Source organism: Blennius ocellaris, assembly GCF_963422515.1.
Source record: "Blennius ocellaris genome assembly, contig: SCAFFOLD_369, whole genome shotgun sequence".
Classification (NCBI taxonomy): Eukaryota; Metazoa; Chordata; class Actinopteri; order Blenniiformes; family Blenniidae; genus Blennius; species Blennius ocellaris.
This window is the reverse complement of record NW_027661818.1, coordinates 5,690-18,214: the sequence shown is the minus strand read 5'-3', so window position 1 is coordinate 18,214 and position 12,525 is coordinate 5,690. Positions and strand designations below refer to the sequence as shown.

The following is a 12,525-nucleotide window of genomic DNA, read 5'->3' as shown; positions in this document are numbered from 1 at the left end:
TTGTATGATACTTGTAGATAATGACATATTCTGAATATTTATTTATATATAGCATATATGTATATATATAAATATACGCCATATAGACAAGTATATAGAGAAATAAGAGGATGTTGTAAACATGTTTTTGAATGACTGCAACTATTACAACATACCGTACAAAAATGTGCACGTTATCTATATCGCTCTATGGTATTTATTGTTTACGGCATTCGTTTGCGTCGCTTTCCGGGCTTTGACGTCACCAGAGGGGCGGGGCCCTGTTGTTGTCTCGAAGACTTCAATCATCAGCATCTTCACCTTCTCCCTTCGCCAGTGCGGGATTTCTCCTCCTCCTCCTGCTGCTGCTCCTCCTCCTCCTCCTCCTGCTCCTGCTCCTCCTCCTCCTCCGCCGCTGCCCGAGCTCCGCTCCGTCCCCCCCCCCCCGCCATGGGAAACTGTTTGACCGTGGGGCCGAACGAGGCGCTGGTGGTCTCCGGTAAGGTGTTTCCCCCCGCTAATGGCTAACGGCGAGCCACAGCGTCCGTCACGTGTTTCGGATGGACTGGCGTCCGTGTTAAATGGTGACCGACTTCCTGTCGCGTTCTCCGCCGGCGGCCGCCGCAACGCCGGGAGATACCGGAAATCGGTCACCAGTTAACAGGGACGCCAGTTGGTCTGGAACACCAGCGCACCCAGCGCTGCATCTTTACTGCGTTAATCTCAGTCAGCGCCTTAAATCCACATTTATCTTTAAAAAAAACACTGTTATGCTGAGTAAAGCTATAAAATCAGTGCTTTCAGCGGATATTTTAGCTCCTGATGCCGATGACAGCTCCGTTAGCATCGTTAGCAGGTCTTCAATCTGTCAAAAGATTCATATAAAAGACAAACTCCTGTTTTATGGTCACTTCTAGGATGATTAAATGTTTCCAGCAGGTCTGATTCTGAACACTGAGATTTTACTGTTAAACACTCAACAACCGGGCAAATTCATATTATTCATGTATTCTGTGCAGTAAATAACATAATCTGTGGTATTCAGAATATGTCAATATCTACAAGTATTATCATACAATAATGTAAAATATAGTCACGCTATTGTTTAATTTTTTTGATATTAGTTTCTGTTATTATTTTTTATTAATTACTCTTCATATTGTTTTGTTTCTTTATTAGTTTCTGTTGTTATTGTTTTTTATTAATAACTCTTCATATTGGTTTTTTTAAATATTAGTTTCTGTTGTTATTGTTTTTATTAATTACTCTTCATATTGTTTTGTTTCTTTAATATTAGTTTCTGTTATTGTTTTTATTAATTACTCCTCATATTGTCTGGTTTTTTTAATATTAGTTTCTGTTATTTTTATTGATTACTCCTCATATTGTTGTTTATAATATTAGTTTCTGTTATTTTTATTGATTACTCCTCATATTGTTGTTTTTTATATTAGTTTCTGTTATTTTTATTGATTACTCCTCATATTGTTGTTTTTAATATTAGTTTCTGTTATTTTTATTGATTACTCCTCATATTGTTGTTTTTAATATTAGTTTCTGTTATTTTTATTGATTACTCCTCATATTGTTGTTTTTAATATTAGTTTCTGTTATTTTTATTGATTACTCCTCATATTGTTGTTTTTAATATTAGTTTCTGTTATTTTTATTGATTACTCCTCATATTGTTGTTTTTAATATTAGTTTCTGTTATTTTTATTGATTACTCCTCATATTGTTGTTTTTAATATTAGTTTCTGTTATTTTTATTGATTACTCCTCATATTGTTGTTTTTAATATTAGTTTCTGTTATTTTTATTGATTACTCCTCATATTGTTGTTTTTAATATTAGTTTCTGTTATTTTTATTGATTACTCCTCATATTGTTGTTTTTTATATTAGTTTCTGTTATTTTTATTGATTACTCCTCATATTGTTGTTTTTTATATTAGTTTCTGTTATTTTTATTGATTACTCCTCATATTGTTGTTTTTAATATTAGTTTCTGTTATTTTTATTGATTACTCCTCATATTGTTGTTTTTAATATTAGTTTCTGTTATTTTTATTAATTACTCCTCATATTGTTGTTTTTAATATTAGTTTCTGTCATTTTTATTGATTACTCCTCATATTGTTGTTTTTTATATTAGTTTCTGTTATTTTTATTGATTACTCCTCATATTGTTGTTTTTAATATTAGTTTCTGTCATTTTTATTAATCACTCCTCATATTGTTTTGTATTTTTTATATTAGTTTCTGTTTTTATTTTTATTAATTACTCTTCATATTGTTGTTTTTTTTAATATTAGTTACTGCTGTTATTGTTTTTATTAATTACTCTTCTTATTGTGTTGTTTTTTTAATATTAGTTTCTGTTATTATTATTAATTACTCTTCATATTGTTTTGTTTTTTTAATATTAGTTTCTGTTGTTATTGTTTTTAATTAATTACTCTTCATATTGTTTTGTTTTTTTAATATTAGTTTCTGTTGTTATTGTTTTTATTAATTACTCTTCATAGTGTTTTGTTTTTTTAATATTAGTTTGTTATTTTTATTAATTACTCTTCTTATTGTGTTGTTTTTTTAATATTAGTTTCTATTGTTGTTGATTTTATTATTGTTTTTATTAGTTACTCTTAATATTGTCTTGTTTTTTTAATATTAGTTTCTGTTATTTGTATTAATTACTCTTCATATTGTTTTTTAATATTAGTTTCTATTGTTATTTTAATTAATTACTCCTCATATTGTTTTGTTTTTTTAAATTAGTTTCTGTTGTTATTATTTTTATTGATTACTCTTCATGTTGTTTTGCCACTCTTTTGTCTTTTAGTAAATGGTTATATGATATTCTCTTAAAAAGAAGGCGGATATTTAGCTGTTAAAGTCGTATGTTTTTATAATATAAAATAATATTTATATAGTAATAATTAAAAAAACAAAAAACACCACTACACTACAAAAAGTTTAATTTATCGGCGTTAGTAAGCCGGCAGCGTTAACGTCGGCAGTAATACCAGTGTGTGCGGTGACTCCACCGTCTCCCTGGCTGTGGGTGGAGGGTTGCCGTGGTTACCGTCCTCATGGCGCCGCTCCCGTCCCCCAGGTGGCTGCCTGGGCTCCGACGTGAAGACCTACATCGTGGGAGGCTGGGCCTGGGCCTGGTGGCTGCTCTCTGACACCCAGAGGTGAGGGGGGGGGGGGGGGGGGGGGGGGGTTCTAAAGTCGTTTTATAACATTTATTGGAATGATTGTAGTAGATAGAAAAGAACCATTACTGAGGATCCTGGCTGAGAAAACTACAGTCAGTAGTTTTTTATATTTGGCCCAGGGAGACATATGTATATATATATATATATATATATATCAGATACATATATACATATATATGTGTGTGTGTGTGTGTGTGTGTGTGTGTATCTTCTTTGATCTCCTCCATGATTCTTTGATCATGGAGGAGTTCAAAGAATACAAGGGTATTACACACTGCCCCTACAGGTCGTCAGCGGTATTACACACTGCCCCTACAGGTCGTCAGCAGTATTACACACTGCCCCTACAGGCCGTCAGCTGTATTACACACTGCCCCTACAGGCCGTCAGAAGTACTACACACTGCCCCTACAGGCCGTCAGCAGTATTACACACTGCCCCTACAGGTCGTCAGCAGTATTACACACTGCCCCTACAGGCCGTCAGAAGTACTACACACTGCCCCTACAGGCCGTCAGCAGTATTACACACTGCCCCTACAGGTCGTCAGCGGTATTACACACTGCCCCTACAGGCTGTCAGCAGTATTACACACTGCCCCTACAGGTCGTCAGCAGTATTACACACTGCCCCTACAGGCCGTCAGAAGTACTACACACTGCCCCTACAGGCCGTCAGCAGTATTACACACTGCCCCTACAGGCCGTCAGCAGTATTACACACTGCCCCTACAGGCCGTCAGCAGTATTACACACTGCCCCTACAGGCCGTCAGCAGTATTACACACTGCCCCTACAGGCCGTCAGCAGTATTACACACTGCCCCTACAGGTCGTCAGAAGTGTTACACACTGCCCCTACAGGCCGTCAGCAGTATTACACACTGCCCCTACAGGTCGTCAGAAGTGTTACACACTGCCCCTACAGGCCGTCAGCAGTATTACACACTGCTCCACACTTCCCCCACAGGCTGTCAGCAGTATTACTCGACTACGCGTTCCCCGCTAAATGATGACATCACACAGTCGTGACCTCAGACGTCCCAGTTACGAGTTTCCGTCTCGGTTCGTGGCGTCACGTCGTCCTGCTGCTTCCGCAGGTTGAGCCTGGAGATCATGACCCTGAAGCCGCGGTGTGAAGACGTGGAGACGGCGGAGGGCGTCGCCATCACCGTGACCGGGGTGGCTCAGGTACACACACACACACACACACACACACACACACACACACACACACACACACACACACACACACACACACACGTACGTCACGGTCACCCGCTGCCGCTCCGCCGCAGGTGAAGGTGATGACGGAGCAGGACCTGCTGGCGGTGGCGTGCGAACAGTTCCTGGGTAAATCGGTGATGGAGATCAAAGCCGTGCTGCTGCACACGCTGGAGGGTCACCTGCGCTCCATCCTGGGTAGGAACCGCCGGCCCTCCTATCACCGTGGCGACGGGATTAAACGTGTAGCGTTGTCGGCGTGTAGCGTTGTCCCCGTGTAGCGTTGTAGCTGTGTAGCGCTGTCGCCGTGTAGCGTAGTCGCCGTGTAGCGTAGTCGCCGTCTAGCGTAGTCGCTGTGTAGCGTTGTCGCCGTGTAGCGTTGTCGCCGTGTAGCATTGTAGTCGTGTAGCATTGTCGCCGTGTAGCTTTGTCACCGTGTAGCATTGTCACCGTGTAGCATTGTCGCCGTGTAGCGCTGTCACCGTGTAGCGTTGTCGCCGTGTAACGTTGTCGCCCTGTAGTGTTGTCGGCGTGTAGCGTTGTAGCCGGGTAGCGTCGTAGCTTTGTCGCTGTGTAGCGTTGTAGCTGTGTAGCGTTGTCACTGTGTAGCGTCGTAGCTGTGTAGCATCATCGCCGTGTAGCGTTGTAGCCGTCTCGCGTTGTCGCCGTGTAGCGTGGTCGCCGTGTAGCGTCGTAGCCGTGTAGCGTTGTCGTGTGTAGCGTTGTCGCCGTGTAGCGTTGTCGCTGTGTAGCGTGTAGCCGTGTAGCATTGTTGCCGTGTAACGTTGTCGCTGTGTAACGTCGTAGCCATGTAGCATTGTAGTGTTGTCACTGTGTAGCCTCGTAGCCATGTAGCGTCGTCACCGTGTAGCGTTGTAGCCGTGTAGCATTGTTGCCGTGTAGCGTTGTCGCTCTGTAACGTTGTGGCATTGTAGCGTTGTCACCATGTAGCGTCGTAACCGTGTAGCGTTGTAGCCGTGTAGCATTGTTGTCATGTAACGTTGTCGCTGTGTAACGTAGTCATGTAGCATTGTAGCGTTGTCACCGTGTAGCCTTGTAGCCGTGTAGCATAGTAGCCGTGTAGCGTTGTAGCCGTGTAGCATTGTTGTCGTGTAGTGTTGTCGCTGTGTAACGTTGTAGCATTGTATCGTTGTCACCGTGTAGCGTTGTCGTCGTGGAGCGTTGTCCCCGTGTTGCATTGTCCCCATGTAGCCTCGTAGCCGTGTAGCGTCGTAGCCGTGTAGCGTTGTAGCTGTGTAGCTTCGTCGCCTCCTGAAGCTTTTGTAGCTTCAACGCGCCTGGAGAGCCGAAGTCTCGTGGTTTTTCAGTCGCAGACTGTGGAGTACCGACGTTTGTCGTTTCCGTCCTCTGGTCTGACGGACGAGCGTCTGTCCTGCAGGGACTCTGACCGTGGAGCAAATCTACCGGGACCGGGACCAGTTTGCCAAACTGGTGCGGGACGTGGCCGCTCCCGACGTCGGCCGGATGGGCATCGAGATTCTCAGCTTCACCATCAAGGTGAGTTCACCTGAGAGGCAACCGGCGGCTGCTTCTTTGACGGTGCCATCGCGGCTAACTCCGTCCTCCTGACCGCCACGGGAAAACAGTGCTTCCTGCAGTACCGTTAGCATTAGCATGTATGTATGTCAAATGACTGGGAGTAGCATTAGCCTGTTGGTCCAGTAGCTGGGATTAGCATTAGCATGTATGTCCAGTAGCTGGGATTAGCATTAGCATATATGACCAGTAGCTGGGATTAGCATTAGCATGTATGTCCAGTAGCTAGGATTAGCATTAGCATGTATGTCTAGTAGCTGGGATTAGCATTAGCATGTGTGTATAATAACTGGGATTAGCATTAACATGTATGACCAGTAGCTGGGATTAGCATTAGCCCGTATGTCCATTAGCTGGGATTAGCATGAGCATGTATGTCCAGTAGCTGGGATTAGCATTAGCATGTATGTCCAGTAGCTGGGATTAGCATTAGCATGTATGTCCATTAGCTGGGATTAGCATGAGCATGTATGTCCAGTAGCTGGGATTAGCATTAGCATGTATGACCAGTAGCTGGAATTAGCATTAGCCTGTATGTCCAGTAGCTTGGATTGGCATTAAAATTTATGACCAGTAGCTGGGATTAGCATTAGCATGTATGTCCAGTAGCTGGGATTAGCATTAGCCTGTATGACCAGTAGCTGGGATTAGCATTAGCCTCTGAAGGAAACACATCAGTAGATTTGCGTTTGCGATTGTCCTTCTTGTGTGACAGTTCGTGTTTCCATGTAAATAAAACCAGTAAGTCTCTGCTGGAGAACCGACGTCCTTTGTCCTCCAGGGTTGTTTGGACTGAAGGAGACTGTGAGGTCTCACCCGTCTGTCTCCGCTCGCAGGACGTCTACGATAAACTGGATTACTTGAGCTCCCTGGGGAAGACGCAGATCGCCGCCGTGCGGAGGGACGCCGACATCGGCGTGGCGGAGGCAGAGAGGGACGCCGGGATACGGGTTGGGACGCCGCGGCAGGTTGAGTTTGACCGGTGCGTCGCCGCGGAGCACTGATCCCCCTCCTCCCCTCCCCCACAGGAAGCCGAGTGCAAGAAGGAGATGATGGACATGAAGTTCAAGGCCGACACCAAGATGGCCGACTCCAAACGGGAGCTGGAGCTGGAGAAGGCGTCCTTCAACCAGGAGATCAACACCAAGGTGGGCGACGTGACGTCCTCGCCGCTCGCTTTTCTCGATTTCATTAAAAATAAAAGCGTCAGAAACCTAAATCTTATTAAAAGGGTATTTGAATGGATGTTGGAACTTGGCGTTACCGTGGAAACCATGCCAACCATTCGAATATCTAAAGGGTTGGTTCAGGAGACGACGGCTGCCGCGCTGCACGGCCCGTCCATTTCTTTAACCCTTTACGAGTAAATCGCATAAAAACTGTCGACAGATGAGCGGCGTGCTTTGATCTCTCTGTGTGGGACACACAGAGAGATCAAAGCGTCGCTCCGCCTGCCGCCCGCAGAAAGCCGAGGCGCAGCTGGCCTACGAGCTGCAGGCGGCCAAGGAGCAGCAGAAGATCCGGCTGGAGGAGATGGAGATCCAGGTGGTGCAGAGGAAGAAGGAGATCACCATCGAGGAGAAGGAGATCCTCCGGACGGACAAGGAGCTGATCGCCACGGTGAAGCGTCCCGCCGAGGCCGACGCCTACAAGATACGGCAGCTGGCCGAGGGCAGCAAGTGAGTGACGGTTCGGCGCCCGGGGACGCTCGCCACTCGCTCGCTGACTCCGCCCCCACCTCCACCCTCCCCCGCTCCGTCCCCCCAGGGTGAAGACGGTGCTGATCGCTCAGGCCGAGGCCGAGAAGATCCGCAAGATCGGCGAGGCGGAGGCGTCGTCCATCGAGGCGGTGGGGAAGGCGGAGGCGGCGAAGATGAAGCTGAAGGCCGAAGCCTACCAGCAGTACGGGGACGCCGCCAAGACCGCCCTGGTCCTGGAGGCCCTGCCCAAGGTCACCGCACGCACGCACACACACACACACACACACACACAGTTTTCCCAGTAAACCTTAAAACGGGATCATTGTAACGTTTTCATTTGGGTTTATTTATTTATTTATTGGTCACTGACCTCACCTCACCTCGCCTTACCTCACTGACATAACTGACGCCACCTCACCTCACCTCACTGACCTCACTTTACCTCACTGACGCTACCTTGCCTCACCTTACCTCACCGTGTCTGCAGATCGCCACCAAGGTCGCCGCCCCGCTGGCGAAGACCAACGAGATCGTGATCCTGAGCGGGGAGGGCAGCCGCCTGACGGGCGAGGTGACCCGGCTGCTGGCCGAGCTGCCCGTGTCGGTCAACGCCCTCACCGGAGTGGACCTGTCCAAGGTGGGTGTTTCCTGTCCAAGGTGGGTGTTTCCTGTCCAAGGTGGGTGTTTCCTGTCAGGAGGTGGGTGTTTCCTGTCCAAGGTGGGTGTTTCCTGTCAGGAGGTGGGTGTTTCCTGTCCAAGGTGGGTGTTTCCTGTCCAAGGTGGGTGTTTCCTGTCAGGAGGTGGGTGTTTCCTGTCCAAGGTGGGTGTTTCCTGTCAGGAGGTGGGTGTTTCCTGTCCAAGGTGGGTGTTTCCTGTCAGGAGGTGGGTGTTTCCTGTCCAAGGTGGGTGTTTCCTGTCAGGAGGTGGGTGTTTCCTGTCCAAGGTGGGTGTTTCCTGTCCGGAAGTGGGTGTTTCCTGTCCAAGGTGGGTGTTTCCTGTCAGAGGTGGGTGTTTCCTGTCCAAGTTGGGTGTTTCCTGTCAGGAGGTGGGTGTTTCCTGTCAGGAGGTGGGTGTTTCCTGTCAGGAGGTGGGTGTTTCCTGTCAGGAGGTGGGTGTTTCCTGTCCAAGGTGGGTGTTTCCTGTCCAAGGTGGGTGTTTCCTGTCCAAGGTGGGTGTTTCCTGTCAGGAGGTGGGTGTTTCCTGTCAGGAGGTGGGTGTTTCCTGTCAGGAGGTGGGTGTTTCCTGTCAGGAGGTGGGTGTTTCCTGTCCAAGGTGGGTGTTTCCTGTCCAAGGTGGGTGTTTCCTGTCAGGAGGTGGGTGTTTCCTGTCCAAGGTGGGTGTTTCCTGTCCAAGGTGGGTGTTTCCTGTCAGGAGGTGGTGTTTCCTGTCCAAGGTGGGTGTTTCCTGTCCAAGGTGGGTGTTTCCTGTCAGGAGGTGGGTGTTTCCTGTCCAAGGTGGGTGTTTCCTGTCAGGAGGTGGGTGTTTCCTGTCAGGAGGTGGGTGTTTCCTGTCCAAGGTGGGTGTTTCCTGTCCAAGGTGGGTGTTTCCTGTCCAAGGTGGGTGTTTCCTGTCAGGAGGTGGGTGTTTCCTGTCCAAGGTGGGTGTTTCCTGTCCAAGGTGGGTGTTTCCTGTCCGGAAGTGGGTGTTTCCTGTCCAAGGTGGGTGTTTCCTGTCAGAGGTGGGTGTTTCCTGTCCAAGTTGGGTGTTTCCTGTCAGGAGGTGGGTGTTTCCTGTCAGAGGTGGGTGTTTCCTGTCAGGAGGTGGGTGTTTCCTGTCCAAGGTGGGTGTTTCCTGTCCAAGGTGGGTGTTTCCTGTCCAAGGTGGGTGTTTCCTGTCCAAGGTGGGTGTTTCCTGTCAGGAGGTGGGTGTTTCCTGTCAGGAGGTGGGTGTTTCCTGTCAGGAGGTGGGTGTTTCCTGTCCAAGGTGGGTGTTTCCTGTCCAAGGTGGGTGTTTCCTGTCCAAGGTGGGTGTTTCCTGTCAGGAGGTGGGTGTTTCCTGTCCAAGGTGGGTGTTTCCTGTCAGGAGGTGGTGTTTCCTGTCCAAGGTGGGTGTTTCCTGTCCAAGGTGGGTGTTTCCTGTCAGGAGGTGGGTGTTTCCTGTCCAAGGTGGGTGTTTCCTGTCAGGAGGTGGGTGTTTCCTGTCAGGAGGTGGGTGTTTCCTGTCCAAGGTGGGTGTTTCCTGTCCAAGGTGGGTGTTTCCTGTCCAAGGTGGGTGTTTCCTGTCAGGAGGTGGGTGTTTCCTGTCCAAGGTGGGTGTTTCCTGTCCAAGATGGGTGTTTCCTGTCCAAGGTGGGTGTTTCCTGTCCAAGGTGGGTGTTTCCTGTCCAAGGTGGGTGTTTCCTGTCAGGAGGTGGGTGTTTCCTGTCCAAGGTGGGTGTTTCCTGTCCAAGGTGGGTGTTTCCTGTCAGGAGGTGGGTGTTTCCTGTCCGGAGGTGGGTGTTTCCTGTACAAGGTGGGTGTTTCCTGTCCAAGGTGGGTGTTTCCTGTCCAAGGTGGGTGTTTCCTGTCAGGAGGTGGGTGTTTCCTGTCCAAGGTGGGTGTTTCCTGTCCAAGGTGGGTGTTTCCTGTCAGGAGGTGGGTGTTTCCTGTCAGGAGGTGGGTGTTTCCTGTCAGGAGGTGGGTGTTTCCTGTCAGGAGGTGGGTGTTTCCTGTCAGGAGGTGGGTGTTTCCTGTCCAAGGTGGGTGTTTCCTGTCAGGAGGTGGGTGTTTCCTGTCAGGAGGTGGGTGTTTCCTGTCAGGAGGTGGGTGTTTCCTGTCAGGAGGTGGGTGTTTCCTGTCCAAGGTGGGTGTTTCCTGTCCAAGATGGGTGTTTCCTGTCCAAGGTGGGTGTTTCCTGTCCAAGGTGGGTGTTTCCTGTCCAAGGTGGGTGTTTCCTGTCCAAGGTGGGTGTTTCCTGTCAGGAGGTGGGTGTTTCCTGTCCGGAGGTGGGTGTTTCCTGTACAAGGTGGGTGTTTCCTGTCCAAGGTGGGTGTTTCCTGTCAGGAGGTGGGTGTTTCCTGTCCAAGGTGGGTGTTTCCTGTCAGGAGGTGGGTGTTTCCTGTCCAAGTTGGGTGTTTCCTGTCAGGAGGTGGGTGTTTCCTGTCCACCTGCATTTTTTAATTAGCTTATTTTAAGATTTTAAAATAACAACACATGGAAATAAAACTTGTTTTGAGTCCAGAAATGCTGTTTTCAAGATATGGGGCTGGAATTATTGTCTTATTTTTGAAAATCTTGTCAAGTAAAATGTTCTTGTTCTGCTGGCAAATCATTTTTGCTCATTTTAACTATTCATTTTCTTGTTTTAGTAGATTTTTTCTTTTTTTTTGGGAGGAATTTCTCCAGTGTGTTATTCGCGTCCAAAACCGCATTTCTGGACTCAAAACAAGTATTTTCTTGTGTTATTATTTTAAAATCTTAAAAGAAAAGAAAAACTACTTGTTTTTGACTAAAAAGTAAGTTTTGCTTAAAACAAGCATTTTTTAATTAGCTTATTTTAAGATTTTAAAATAACAACACATGAAAATAAAACTCGTTTTGAGTCGAGAAAAGGTGTTTTCAAGATACGGGGCGAGAATTATTTTCTTATTTTTGAAAATCTCGTCAAGTAAAATGTTCTTGTTCTGTTGTCCGATAACTTCGTCTGTTTTGAGTATTAATGTTCTTGTCTTAGTAGATTTGTTCCGTCCTTTCTGACGCCAGCTTCCCTCCACAGATGCCGCTGCTGCAGCAGATGAAGACGTCCTAGACGTCCCGCCGTCCGGCTCTCGTGGACGTTTGGCCTTTACACTTGAAAGAGCTCAGTCGTTCTCTCCGTCCGCTCTGGTTACCAAGTGAAATATTTTGTGGGGGGGTTGAAACCTCTGGTGCCTTAATTTATCCAGGACCAGAACAATCTGCATGCACTGCTGCTGGAAGACGTCCGTCCCTCTTCTGTTTTGGTTCGGTCCCGTTAGAACTGTAGTTACCGGAGCTGCGCGTCACGGTTCTATTTATTGACTTTATTTATACCAATCGTGCGCCAGCGGCCTGCTCTGTTGTCACTTTCTACTGGTCTTTTTTTTTTTTTATTATTCTGTTATTTATATACCTCCGTCTTTGGGCACACCTTCACTCCCGCGATAATCTGAACCTGCCGTTGTCAAAATGTCGTTTATATCAACTCAACATGTCCGCGTAAAGAAGGAGCTGCTCTTGTTGTGCACTTTGTGACGTGGTTCTCTGAGTTAGTGTGGAGCTTTACTGTGAAACCTTGCGCTTGTTGTATTTATTTATTTATTTATTTATTGTGAAGGGGAAAGTTTAATGAGGTTTAATAGATTTTTCAGAGATCAAAGGGGAAAGATCAAAGGGCAACATGAGGTAAACGTCATTTTTTTTCTATCAGCTGAGACCCAGCGTAGTTTTGTCCGACGCTAATGTTTATTTTCATGCAACAATTTTGTGTCGACGCTAAGCCGTGCTCCACAACCGTGTCAACAACAACAACAACAACAAGTTTACACATTTTTCTGTCCAAACATCCGAGCGTCTCCACTCGTTTCTTTCAACTGGGACGTTTCAGCAGAGAAACTGTCGGACCACGTGGAACTGTTCGACACTGCAATCTTGCTCTCGGTACTCGGTCGTCATGGCGATTTGTTGTTGTTGTCTTCCACCCTGGAGGCCCGACGGCGACGTTCTGCTGCAGATCGGTTCTTAATCCACGAAGGAATACTGACGACTGTTAGTGTGTGTGTGTGCGCGAGTGTGTGTGTGAGTGTGAGTGTGTGTGTGTGTGTGTGTGTGTGTGCGTGTGTGTGCGAGTGCGTGTGTGTGTGTGCGAGTTTGTGCGAATGTGGGTGTGTGTCAGTGAGTGTGTGTGTGTGT

The 12,525-nt window shown here is 47.0% G+C and overlaps 1 protein-coding gene across 1 annotated transcript; it reads left to right on the top strand.

Moving 5' to 3' along the window:
* The first annotated feature begins 420 nt into the window (after positions 1 to 420).
* LOC308148801 (flotillin-2-like) lies at positions 421 to 12,525 on the top strand. The gene is made up of 11 exons (XM_080522315.1): positions 421 to 478; positions 3,094 to 3,175; positions 4,298 to 4,388; positions 4,496 to 4,619; positions 5,821 to 5,939; positions 6,815 to 6,928; positions 7,007 to 7,126; positions 7,443 to 7,657; positions 7,746 to 7,929; positions 8,166 to 8,315; positions 11,372 to 12,525. The coding sequence occupies exons 1-11, from the start codon at positions 430 to 432 to the stop codon at positions 11,402 to 11,404; spliced, it is 1,281 nt and encodes a 426-aa protein (XP_080378441.1). The 5' UTR covers positions 421 to 429; the 3' UTR covers positions 11,405 to 12,525.

Bases quoted from the DNA above. Each gene is read 5' to 3' on its own strand.
- LOC308148801 (XM_080522315.1), top strand. From the start codon at position 430: ATGGGAAACTGTTTGACCGTGGGGCCGAACGAGGCGCTGGTGGTCTCC. The intron at 4,620-5,820 runs GTAGGAACCGCC...TCTGTCCTGCAG, and splicing joins TCACCTGCGCTCCATCCTGG to GGACTCTGACCGTGGAGCAA. The intron at 7,127-7,442 runs GTGGGCGACGTG...TGCCGCCCGCAG, and splicing joins ACCAGGAGATCAACACCAAG to AAAGCCGAGGCGCAGCTGGC.